At 31.9% G+C, this 13,740-nt stretch overlaps 1 protein-coding gene across 1 annotated transcript in view; it reads right to left on the minus strand.

Moving 5' to 3' along the window:
• LOC127698846 (uncharacterized) overlaps positions 1–13,740 on the minus strand; it is a 141,382-nt gene that overhangs the window by 76,535 nt on the left and 51,107 nt on the right. Inside the window, exons 56-72 of the mRNA XM_052202529.1 lie at positions 13,091–13,231; positions 12,675–12,815; positions 12,151–12,291; positions 11,843–11,983; positions 10,972–11,112; positions 9,876–10,016; positions 9,199–9,339; positions 8,320–8,460; positions 7,347–7,487; positions 6,662–6,802; positions 5,955–6,095; positions 5,023–5,163; positions 4,449–4,589; positions 3,355–3,495; positions 2,603–2,743; positions 2,037–2,177; positions 627–767 (exon numbers count right to left, since the gene is read on the minus strand). Coding sequence (XP_052058489.1) covers positions 627–767; positions 2,037–2,177; positions 2,603–2,743; positions 3,355–3,495; positions 4,449–4,589; positions 5,023–5,163; positions 5,955–6,095; positions 6,662–6,802; positions 7,347–7,487; positions 8,320–8,460; positions 9,199–9,339; positions 9,876–10,016; positions 10,972–11,112; positions 11,843–11,983; positions 12,151–12,291; positions 12,675–12,815; positions 13,091–13,231 — 2,397 coding nt within the window. The remainder of the gene's footprint in view (positions 1–626; positions 768–2,036; positions 2,178–2,602; positions 2,744–3,354; positions 3,496–4,448; positions 4,590–5,022; positions 5,164–5,954; positions 6,096–6,661; positions 6,803–7,346; positions 7,488–8,319; positions 8,461–9,198; positions 9,340–9,875; positions 10,017–10,971; positions 11,113–11,842; positions 11,984–12,150; positions 12,292–12,674; positions 12,816–13,090; positions 13,232–13,740) is intronic.

A 13,740-nucleotide genomic window follows, 5' to 3' on the forward strand; every position in this document is an offset into this window, starting at 1 on the left:
AAAACTGGCAAATCTGACATCAATCAATCAATCAATCAATCAATCAATCAGTTAGCCAGTCAATTTGATTTTCATTTTTTCATACTGTATTATTAATGAAATTTCTGATTGTATAATTAATAAGCAGTAATATAGTCTGAAAAATGTATCTGGTTCCAGAAGCATCAGGTGCGCTCCATGTGGTCCAGTCAGACACAATACATGGCAGTGGTACTGTAATGAAAATCCAATCAAAAATTGAAAATGGCATTGGTATCTGTTTTGCAAGTCATTTAAAAATAAGTCTTTATCAGAAATTGTTTTTAAAGGTTTATTGAAGAGTTACCACTGTCAAATTTAAATCTGAACATAGCAACAATGAAAACACAGCAGAATTACTTCATTTCAAATGCCAAACACGTACACTGTTCAAAATAAAACATTTGAATGATCCTGGAAATGTTTACTGCAATTGTGCAATGTTGTTGGCCTATGACTCCGACCACCAACCTTGGACATCATCCAATCAAAAGTGGCATTACATAAATGATTGGATTTGAACTTAAGTTTCTTTTCCTCCAAAATTACCCTTAAACTTCAAAACAAGCTCCGAAATTCTAGGTTTTAATAATTCTCATCTTACAAACCTTTGCCAAGTTGGATGAGGTCTTCACATTCTTTGCCACCATTCAATGCAGGTCTTGTCATATATCTTACTCTGTATCTGGTTCCAGAAGCATCAGGTGCACTCCAGTCAGTCCAGTCAGACATGATACAAGGCAGTGGTACTGTATTGAAAAGAGCATAAAAGAAATAGACTCCAAACATGTGTTCTCTATGAAAACCACAATACTTCAAATACCAAATGATCTAGCCATTTTATCATATTTTTCTCCACTTAAAACTAGATGCTTAAATCAGTCTTTTACAATTCTGAACTAGACATACTTTCTATCAAGTGCTTTACAAAACTACAAGGGTAGATTTATTGACATATATCATTAAAAAAAAACTTTTAGTGCAAAGGAATTTACAAGATACTGAATTTAAGGATGTTTGCTCCTCTTGTTTTCAAATTTTTGCCAGATATTCGGAATCCTCTGGTTTTATCCATGTAGTGCCATTAAAAATGTTGCCCCCTAACCCCTACTTTTCTTTTCATAATTTTATTACATATAGTTTCAAAAGCCATATTTGAAAATAGTATAGAATCCTTGTTATTTTTTCATTGTTTTTGAATGAAAAAAGGTGTTTTTTCATTGTTTTTGAATGAAAAAAGGTGCCAATGTTAAATGTATGAAAAATCTAGAGAATCATTTCCCGCCAAATTTTCAATGTCTTATATCTCGAAAACAAGCACACAGACCCTTCATTTTTTTCTACTTTTTTAGTTCTTTCATTTATATACTATAAATTTGTAACAGTCTTTTAAAAAGCTCTTTATTTTGAAACAGTGTAGTGAACATCCTTAAGACATGCAGTATTTACGAATTTCAGAAAACATTTTACTGTCAGTTTTCCTTCAAATCATTGAAAGTCAAATAGTTAAAGATCTGTAAAATGAAATAAGATCAACAGAAAATATAAAGGAACACCTTTTCCAGAAATAATAGAAATATTACATCTTTTTTGTAAACTGATCTGAAGTATCATTATATAAGTAAAGTTTAGTGTGAGCCAAGGCTCTGTGTTGAAGGCCGTACTCTGACCTATAATTGTTAACTTGGATGGAGAGTTGTCTCATTGGCACTCGTACTACATCTTCTTATTTATAAAAGCAGGCCATTTTTAAAAAAATCTTCCTCCTGGGTCCTCGGTCATAAAACTTAATTCAGTACACAGAGTACAAAATGTGTGCTCTAAACACAAAATTACGAGATACCAAATTCAATATATTCACACCCTGAGAATTTACTTCTAGGAAGCAGGACTTAAATTCTAAATATCTTCTCTTTTGGCTACAATTTAAAACTAATATCTATCAGTTTATAAGAGAATAGCAAAGTGTTCATATGTACAAACACACATGGCCTTAACTCTGTTGAAATAAATAATACCTTTGCCAATTTGGATGAGGTCTTCACATTCTTTGCCACTATTCAATGCTGGTCTTGTTACATATCTTACTCTGTATCTAGATCCAGAAGCATCAGGTGCACTCCATGTGGTCCAGTCAGACATGATACAAGGCAATGGTACTGTAATAACAAATAAAATAACAAAATTATTTTTTGATATACTGTGGATTTATATTCTCGTGGATATACCAATTTTCGTGGATTGATGAAAATAGAAAAGCACATGTACTTTTGATAGTTTTCTTTGTTTATATCTTTTTAGCAGACTTCAAGGCAATCTATTTTGCAATTGTTTAACTGCTGATACATTCATTTTTCTACTCATAGAAATCATGTGACTAAAGCACTTACACAGATTAGTTGGTTTACAGATAATCAAGGATTTCATCACTTTCGTCTCCTTAAATTCATATGCAACCACAAACTCCCATGACCAACAAACTTTATTTGCCTTAATTTCATAATTCTCCATATCCTTTATAAGACATTTATAATACTAAAACAAATAATGCAATTGATACATGGTAATATATATTTCTAATGACCTTTTCTAAGTTGGAGAAGATCTTCACATTCTTTTCCACCATTAAGAGAAGGTCTGAGTACCATTCTGAATCTATACACTGTTCCTGAGGCATCAGGTCCAATCCATTTACTCCAGTCACTCATAAGACATGGCAGAGGTACTGTAAGATAAATTTACTTCAATTGCAAAGCAACCAAATACATAATGCTTATTTTTTCTGTAAATAATTTTTATTTTGACCAGATTCTAGGTAATTAAGTGAATGTATTGACTCTTATGAAGGCTAAAGGGATTCATAATCAATTTTTGCATGATACAAGGACCTAAATTCTAAAAGATTATGATCATTTTTGCTTTCAGTGCAAAATAAAACTGCAAAATGAAACTTAAATTATCCAAAAGATCCCAAATGCAATTTTCAGATATCATATTTGGATTTTTTTTTTATTCCTTATTCATGAAACTCTTACATTCAAAATGCTAATAAATCACTTCGATGAGTTACACACAACAATAAATTAACAGTCGTGTAAGGTTGTATTGTGGATGTTTACTGAAAGATGAAAAGGTATATTGGAAACTTGAACTTGTTGTCAACAAGTGGCAAGTTTGGCACACATTAACACCTGGTTAAAACCCAAAGTTCTTTAACCAAATAAGGACTACATTCTAATAAATTATCATTTACTGGTAAGAGATTTCCCCCATCTAATAGCCAGTATATATGGCCATTGATTTTTCTACTGGAATATAGTTTATGTATAGACATACCTTTCTTGAGTTGAAGAAGGTCTTCACATTCTTTGCCACCATTAAGAGCAGGTCTTACTACATATCTGTATCTATAAATAGTTCCAGAGGCATCGACTGTTGTCCATTTAGTCCATTCACTCATAAGACATGGCAATGGTACTAAAATATAATACTTTACCATTAATTTCCACTGATTTGTATTGAACACAAACATTTTTAGTCATATTGCTAGGATGATGGATGGCTGTTTAACTTCCAGTGGCAAATTGTATGCACATTCAGGAGAACATGTTTATAATGCAATATTAAATATTAATATGAATACTAACCTTGTTTTTTATAGACTGACACACTGAGTCAGACTTTTAAAGTGCTAGTTCACAAGGTAACAGTTTGCAAGAAGAAATGTTACTCTCTATGTACACATCATTCTGACTCGAAGCTTACCAGTCTTTGCTCTTACTCCTAAACACTATGTGGTTAGTGGAGAAGCAGCAAATAATTATTTTAAAGTCTTTGATCTAACTAAGCAGGGGATCAAACCCATGATCTCCCTAAATTGCTAGGAACTTTGATACCTTGATCGAGGTTACTTTAGAATTACATTAGCGCTACCTTGAGGCAACTTTTAAAGATGAGTTTTGTATCACTCCTGATAAAAATAAAATTGATCCATTGGCTAAAACAGAAAAGGTTTATGCTGTAATTAAATATAATAATTCTGTCAATTTTTTACATCTTTACAGCTGGTACTAATGTTGTGTACAAAACACATTATTTAATGATTTTACATTTCTATATAATATGTATGTATAACTTATATAAAACTGGATGTTGTATATGAATATTCAGGGTCTTGGAATGTTATCAGACATATATTTTAGACAAGACTAGCAGTTATTAGCTAAGGCAATGAAAATGCTAGACATTTACATTTCAAAAGCTCAATTTGGAAGAGATTTTCAATAAAATATTGTGCTGGTTGTACCTTTTTGAATGTCTAGTAGAATTTTATAATCAAATAACAATAAAAGCTGACACTTTTTCTTCAAACATTATATACTTTGACATTCATATAATACAATCCAACTAATCCCATGAACAATACCAACCTTTTCCAATTTGGATGAGGTCTTCACATTCTTTGCCACCATTCAATGCAGGTCTTGTTACATATCTTACTCTGTATCTTGTTCCAGAAGCATCAGGTGCACTCCATGCTGTCCAGTCAGACATGATACATGGAAGTGGTACTGGAATATATTGTTATAATTAATTGAAATCTGATGATTCTCAGCAGGAGATAAGGCAAAAAAAAAAACATTTTTCAATTCTTTCTAAACCTATTCCTTTGCAATTTTCACAATAATAATAAAACATTGCAACAAAATTTTTCTCATTTTTCGGTTCAAATAAGAAAAATGCACCACAGAAATGTATCTATACACATATAAAATACGTATAACTTTTTCTGAGCTTCTCCCAATGCATTATCAAAATATTTACCAGTTTATTTCCAATTCCCTTTTATGTGCTGGCTCTCTTTTTTACATTGTTTATTATAGTTTTGTCAAACCCTTCTCAATTTAGTTCATATTAATGGATGGACCCCTTGTCCTAACTTAGCAAATTCATACCATTTCTTCATTCTGTATATAGATTTTGATATATTTGTGAACCCCATACCTTTGCCAAGTTGGATGAGGTCTTCACATTCTTTGCCGCCATTCAATGCAGGTCTTGTCATATATCTTACTCTGTATCTGGTTCCTGAAGCGTCAGGTGCACTCCAGTCAGTCCAGTCAGACATGATACATGGAAGTGGTACTGTAATTAAAGAAATAAATAATGTTATTAAACAAATCCATATTTAAAACATAATAAAATACATGCAATAGTAGTGTTGAAGAAGCCTTTCATAGAATACTATGCAGTATAGGTTTTACTCATTTTTGATGGCAGTATGGAGACCTGTTGTTATACACGTCATTGTTCTTAGTCCATAGGTGTCTCATTTGCAATCATACAAAATATTTTTCTTTTAATATAAGTTAAATTAAAACTGACAAATCTGACAAAAATTTCTTCTCTTATCATTATTTACCAATCTATATAGTTTTATGGCTTTAATTTCAGTTTTATTTTATTTTTACCAGTAAAAAAAGGGTTTCTGGGGTAAATAAGTATGGATGCCAATATCTTTTTTGCATATTGCAGCAAAACATGTGTAAAGAATCTAATTGCGAGCTCTTCAAAAATTCTTGAATGAGTAGGAAATGTTTGCTGTTGAATGTTAAGCCATAAACAATATTGCAAATTCAGAAATTATTGTATGCATTTATCATTGGAATTTTTTAGCAAGGACAAAAAGTGAGATTAATTTATGCAATTTCAGGAAATGTTTCTTACAAAAATTCTATCAAAATTTAAGATGCAATTTTTTATTTTTGCGAATCCTATTCTTTTGCCATTTTAACAAATTAAAACATGGCAAAATCTGAATTAACAGTGATTTTATTTTACAATGGAGTATATGTGCATTTTTTTAAGTTGAACTGGAAAAAAAATTAAATACATAATAAAGAAAGTAAGTAAAATTTAAATGTTGCTGTCCATACCTTTGCCAAGTTGGATAAGGTCTTCACATTCTTTGCCGCCATTCAATGCAGGTCTTGTCATATATCTTACTCTGTATCTGGTTCCAGAAGCATCAGGTGCACTCCAGTCAGTCCAGTCAGACATGATACATGGCAGTGGTACTGTAATCAATATGAGTTGTGTTAATAAACAGGATTGAAATAAAATATTAGCTTTTCAGACACCCCTGAATGTTGTCAATGTCTGGCTACTTATTTTTTCTTAATTTGGAAAAATCTAGAAATTCTTTGTTTTCAATTAAGTATGGTTTAAAACTCAAATTTGGGACAATGGAATCTTTTCTGAAGGTTGAAAATGTGCGAACAAGATTACATCTTTGTTGTTGTCCTGCCAGGTAGTTTTGTTGAGATAATTATTGTGCCATAGATAATACAATGCAAGGGTTAAAAAAAGAAGGCTTCTTGCTTCATCAAAACTTTCAAAATTGTACTAAGAAGCAGTTTTTAATGCTTATGGCATAAAACTGTTCAAAACCAATGTCTATAGCCATGGACTATTTTTGCCAAACAACATGATGCAGAAAATAATCAAATTCAGAATCCAAATAGTATTTACAATTATGTATATGTATAAAAGAGAAAAACAAGTTATGTTAATGAAATGTTGTCTAAATTTAATTTCATCATAAGAAATATAAATGTTAAAAGTAAAACAAAAAAGGACAAACCTTTGCCAAGTTGGATGAGGTCTTCACATTCTTTGCCACCATTCAATGCAGGTCTTGTCATATATCTCACTCTGTATCTTGTTCCAGAAGCATCAGGTGCACTCCAGTCAGTCCAGTCAGACATGATACATGGCAGTGGTACTATAAAATATTTTTAAATAATGACAATATGTGTAAAATTAAAAGACAAAAAAATAATAATACAATACAGAAATATCTTTGAGGAAAAAAAAAAAAAAAAAAAAAAAAGGAAATCTAAATTTTCTTAATCTCTTGTATAAGAATGAACAACTTTGTCAACTTAAATATCACGCTTAGCCCACATCGATTAAAATCATTCTCTTGGCTTCAAACCAAACGAAAAATTGTTACTGTACAAAGAAACAACTCAGAGACAAAAAAACATATACTTTTATTATAATAATTAAAGGCCATTACATACAGATACATTGATGTCAGACCAGAATATCGATCCTGTACAAATATTCATCTGGGTTTAAGCCTTACCAAGCTAAGCAAGAATTGTGTGCCTTGGTCTGTCAAACTTTCAGTATTTGTTTCAGTCGAACTACAGGTATCTCGGAATATTTCTCTGGACTGGCTAACTTTGAGATAACAAGAGTTGACTGCAAATAGATTTGAGAACAAAAAGAAGACAAGTTCTCTGTTTTTACAGCTAACAAACCTTTGCCAAGTTGGATGAGGTCTTCACATTCTTTGCCGCCATTCAATGCAGGTCTAGTCATATATCTAACTCTGTATCTGGTTCCAGATGCATCAGGTGCACTCCAGTCAGACCAGTCAGACATGATACATGGCAGTGGTACTGCAATATTAAAGGCAATCTTATTATTTCTTCATCAAATTCATATAAAAAGAAGTAAATGTGGATGTGTTTGTCAATGAGGCAACAAACTGGCTACACAAGAAAACCAAAAACCAAAAGTATTTTGATGTCAACATACATGTCTTCAATAGTAGACAGTGTTTAAAAAAATGGGTAAAAGCTCTAAAGTTTCCCAAATCTAAAAGTTTTTGAATTTTGGTAATCTAAAGGCACAATGATAGATTAGATGTTGTGAAAATATTTTTTTAGGCAATCGAATAGTTTTTTTATTCACATACAAATTCAAAATTCCAAAGCATCACACTGAATGCATGCATATAGCATGAGAAACACATTTATAACATTGCTATTATAAGTAAGATTAACAGTTTAGTTAAGGCATCTTCAATTATGGTCAATCATTTTCCAAAGCATGCATGCTATACACATACATTTCAAATTGGCAATCCTTTCCAAAAACTGAACTTGGAAAAAGTAAAAAAAAAAAAGGAAAAGTTTCCACAAAAATTGTCAATGATTCAACAGCCTCCCCCATAAAATGTGCTTTGCTTGCTTCAGAAAATGGTTGCAAATTATGGATGACCCCTAATCAAGGCATATTCTTAAATCTGATATATTTGTTTGGCAATATATAGAGATTGCAATAATATCAGATTGCATCAATTAATTTTCAAATTTGTTGTAATCAATAATGCTACAGGAAATAATTTCAATCAAACACATCATTTGATGACAGAAATGTTATGATGTGAAAACAGACATTCTATGCATCAACATAAAAAAGTACATAATATAATACGACATTTCATACCTTTGCCAAGTTGGATGAGATCTGGACATTCTTTGCCGCCATTCAATGCAGGTCTTGTCATGTATCTTACTCTGTATCTGGTTCCAGAAGCATCAGGTGCACTCCAGTCAGACCAGTCAGACACAATACATGGAAGTGGTACTGTAATAAGACAAAATAGAAATAAACAGTACAGTAATCATTTTCAAATGAAACAAATTATGCTGTTGTTGGAAGATAAAATGAATAGGGGAAATCTGTGTTGAAAATCTTTTCCTATTTGCCTGCAACAGTGACAATCTCCATTTTTTTTAAGATATAATCTAAGGAAAGAATGTCAGCCCTCTTCATAAAACTTATCTTGTCATCAATCTTTGTTTCCTTTTCCATTGTTCAATTTTTTACCCTATTATTTAAGGTCAATTACTCCAATATAGAGTCTACTGAGGATTTCAACCATGATGACCTATTTGTAGATCTTGCCTTGCAGATTATTTTTGCTATTGAAAGTGTGTATCTATCTATTATAGTTTTCAAGATAATAAGCAAACAGGCAAAAAATTGGTAAATATCGACATGAAAGAGACATAACTCCAATAAGGAGTCAACTGACAATTTAGAACATGTTGACTTATTTGTAGATCTTAACTTACATATCATTTTTGCTATTTTAAGATTCTATCTATCTATTACAGTTAAAGAGATGTTAGGCAAATATGCGTGGGAGGCACAACTCTTTTTCTTTTTTATACCCAACCACCCATAATTTTTATTTGCATTTGTAACAGAAATGTATTTGCTTCAATTCCAATTACCTACACAAAAAAATAATATGTGTTGTCTAACTATTAAATACAATTTTTCCTTGAATAGCCCTAACATGAAAATTCTTAAACAAACCTTTGCCAAGTTGGATGAGGTCAGGACATTCTTTGCCACCATTCAATGCAGGTCTTGTCATATATCTTACTCTGTATCTTGTTCCAGAAGCATCAGGTGCACTCCAGTCAGACCAGTCAGACACAATACATGGCAGTGGTACTGTTAAATAATAATTCAAGATGGGTAAATATATTATACGACAATATATTTATTGTTTAATGAGAATAAAGCCAAAAAAGTGAACTCCAAATAAATAAACAAGATAACTCATAGTTCCAAGATGTCTATCACCCCCGTGAGCTTTGATCTTAATGATGTAAAATAACTTTTAAGGTGTAAGCACATAAGGTAAGTTTCAAAGTGCAAATGTATTGTAACAAATGTGTAAAGTGAATGATCACAGCCATCAGATTCTATAGGAATTGGATTTTAAGAATACCACTTAATAAAACCCTCACATATGGTAAGTTATTCTTTCAAATCTCCTTAATAGCAATTTCCATTTCTGATTAGTGAATATCAATCTTTTTAAAAGCGTCAGTGTAATTTTAATCTGAATAAGGATTATCAACACAATTTAAAATGGGCTTTGTAGTATCTTAGTTTATTACATCTTAATATATATTGACATCAAAGTATGCAGTTTTTTAAGACAAATCTAGAAAAAAATCAAGTATCTATGGAATGAAAAATACCTTTGCCAAGTTGGATGAGATCTGGACATTCTTTGCCACCATTCAATGCAGGTCTGGTCATATATCTTACTCTGTATCTTGTTCCAGAAGCATCAGGTGCACTCCAGTCAGACCAGTCAGACACAATACATGGCAGTGGTACTGGAATTCAATTATATTAGTTATATGCATTGTATAAATCTCATATTGTTACGATTTTAAAACAGGATACCATTATGAAAAATTTTAGAAATGAATGGTCAACTAGAACTGTCTATTATCGGAAATTTGTACATTTTCCCTCTGATCAAACTGTCCAATAGTTTTTATCATTAAGGACAGTGTGAGATACTAAAAAATATAAGGCAGTGACATCATGTACCAAGCAGCAACATTATGTTTTTGATGTCCATCGACTTCAATTTATCAATGAAATGCACACGTCTTCCATACACCCAAACAGCTATCACAATGTTTTGTACAGGGAAAAAAAAGTTTTTTTTACTTCTTCGAGTAATTTCCTATTCTATTCCAAGAAACATATTCTTAAGACCAATTGCTGTTACAAAGAACAACAGAATTCATTTTTTGGTACTGGCTTCATCAGATCCAATATCAGCTCACCGTACAGACTCAGGACTCAGAAATCAGGATTGTAAAGGTTACCTTTACATGTGGATTATAATTTTCATGGTTTGTGGATAAATCATTGGTTTTTACTTAGCAATTTGTGGTCCATACATTTTTGAATTTCCTTGATTCAGAATTAGCACAGGATAATCCTATGTCCAAACTTTGAAAAGGTTGGAATTCTTAATATGACTGTATTATATGAAAGTAAACTTCAACAAATGGTAACAATCACAACGATAGACTTTTTAATCAACTTTCTTGTAAACTTTTTTTGAAAGCAATACTATCCTATTGAAGGAATACTGGAAACTACTAGCTTTCTAGTACCAGTATTTTGACTAATGATACTTGTATTATGTATTGTCCATTATTGAAAATTTTCCTTTTGCTGTTCAAAATTCTCTTACAATAGACAACTGAATCATAGTTATGGAGCAAGTATCTTAAACTGTGAAAGATTTAAACATCCTAATGCATTCAATACCTTTGCCAAGTTGGATGAGATCTGGACATTCTTTGCCGCCATTCAATGCAGGTCTTGTCATGTATCTTACTCTGAATCTTGATCCAGAAGCATCAGGTGCACTCCAGGTAGACCAGTCAGACACAATACATGGCAGTGGTACTGCAAATAAAAAATTAAAGAATGAGTAAAAGACAATTAAAACTATTCATGAATCGAACTCTGTATCTGGTTCCAGAAGCATAAGGTGCACTCCAATTAGACTAGTCAGACATAATACATGGCATTGGTACTAAATAATGAAATTTAAAAGGATATACAACTTATGGCAATTCACATGTTTGCCATTAAAAAGGAGCTATTCTGTGGATTCTTTTTTTTCCGGGATACCAATTTTCATTAATCATTGAACATTTAAGTTTGTGTTTCATGTTTACCCACGAAATCCACAAAAATTGGTATCCCACGAATATTAATGAATCCAAAGTAAGTTTGATAAATAATTGCAACTAAATTTTTCATATTAAATGTTCAATACATAAACATGTACAAATTTTGTTTGGAATTTTAAATCAAATGTGAATTAAGTCACCTTTATTGACCTTTTTGGCAATCCAGCGATGCTAAGTAATTTTAAACTTACATTTGAACCAAGAAAAGCAACTAATGGATATGTTAGCCTTTTCAAGTACAAAATCATGTATAGTTAAAAATTGAATTACACTATTACCATATCAAAAATCTAATTAAATGAGTAGTTAATGCATCATAATTCATCTTTCAAAAACATAATCTTACAAATAGACAAACATAGCATTATCTCTGCTTGAAAATAAGCTTTGTGGAACAAATAAATATATTGTTTCTTACAAATAAATGTAATTTATCATACCTCTGCCGAGTTGGATTAGATCTGGACATTCTTTGCCGCCATTCAATGCAGGTCTTGTCATGTATCTTACTCTGTATCTGGTTCCAGAGGCATCCGGTGCACTCCAGTCAGACCAGTCAGACACAATACATGGAAGTGGTACTGAAAAAATGCATAAAATAAACTAATGAGATTTCAATAAAGCTCATTTCATTTAATACCAATGGTTAATCACATATTGCTTTATATGTAATAGAACTAGTACTGATACAAATAGGCCTAACAGTTTCCATGATTTGTCAAGGATCTTAGAAATGCTTGTTACAAACCTTTGTTAAGTTGGATGAGGTCTGGACATTCTTTGCCGCCATTCAATGCAGGTCTTGTCATGTATCTAACTCTGTATATGGATCCAGAAGCATCAGGTGCACTCCATGCAGACCAGTCGGACACAATACATGGCAATGGTACTAAAATATGAAAGAACCAAATCTCAACAAAGTTCAAATGTAATGCTTGATTAATGGTGTTAAGCAATAAGAAAGTAACTGTTTTGGACACTTTAATTGGTCAAGCTGTCATTTGCAATGCTGAGAATGGGCAACATGATTCATGTGGCTGAAAATAAATTTCTGAATTGGCTCATTACAAAGATGTCCAGTGTGAAACAAAATATTGAATATATTGTTCATACATAATATGGATTTGATTATTTCTACACATTACAATATAAAACAAAACGTAAAGTTATCTTAAGGAAGTAGACCATAAATCATAAAAGCAGCTTTAACATTAAAGTGTCAAATGCTTAAGCTAGCATAAAGAGCAATGCTCAACTTAGAAGCATCAATACCTTTGCCAAGTTGGATGAGATCTTCACATTCTTTGCCACCATTCAAAGCAGGTCTTAAGACATATCTAACTCTGTATCTGGTTCCAGAAGCATCAGGTGCACTCCAATCAGACCAGTCAGACATGATACAAGGCAATGGTACTGTAATGAAATAAATAAATATACATTAAATCAAAGTCAGACTAGTTCATATTATACATTAAAGGTATTATTGAAATACCTGATCAATCTCTCCATTAGAGTGTATTACTACATGCGCAATTTAAAGCAACTTTGGCCTGGATCTTGGTCAAATTTCAGCTATTCCAGGATCCCAGGCTATCATAGGCAGAGTATCCTCCCTTTCGCAATAAGGCGGCATATCTCTAGTATGAAAAGTAAAATACTAATTTAAATATTATAAATGAAGAGGATACCTTTCTTGAGTTGGAGAAGGTCTTCACATTCTTTTCCACCATTAAGAGCAGGTCTGACAACATATCTGTATCTGTAAATTGTTCCTGTTGCATCAGGTGCTGAGAATTTAGTCCAGTCACTCATGATGCAAGGCAATGGCACTGAAAGTTAAATAGAAAATGCTAAAAACAAATTTGAGTTGTGTACATTCAGTTTTACATGTCAACAATGTAAATAATTCATCACATCAGTTATAATAGAATTGGCTATTGCAAAAAGATAGTAGCTTTATTCTTGAAATAAAGACAACAACATTACCTTCCCTATAAAATGTAATCACATGTATAAGAAAGCCTTTAAATACCTGAAGAAGCTTCATAAAAATCATGAAAACTAGCAAATGCTATAAAATATAGCCATTTCTTGTATCTACTTCAATAAGTACACACATTGCTTGTTTAAAATCTGAGTATTCCACTCCATCAAACCAAATTGAACTTGAAAAAATTTGGTCCATTTAGTTATGATACTCAGATCAACTTTTGGTCATGAGCATACCTCCTAAAAGTTATTCAAGAAACAAGTGGAATGCACATTTTATTTGCATTCACAGTACAATAAACTGAAAAAAGATTATCATTTGCCTAAGATTTACAATCAACTCTGCCAA

Source organism: Mytilus californianus, unplaced genomic scaffold (assembly GCF_021869535.1).
Source record: "Mytilus californianus isolate M0D057914Y unplaced genomic scaffold, xbMytCali1.0.p SCAF_4, whole genome shotgun sequence".
Lineage (NCBI taxonomy): Eukaryota > Metazoa > Mollusca > Bivalvia > Mytilida > Mytilidae > Mytilus > Mytilus californianus.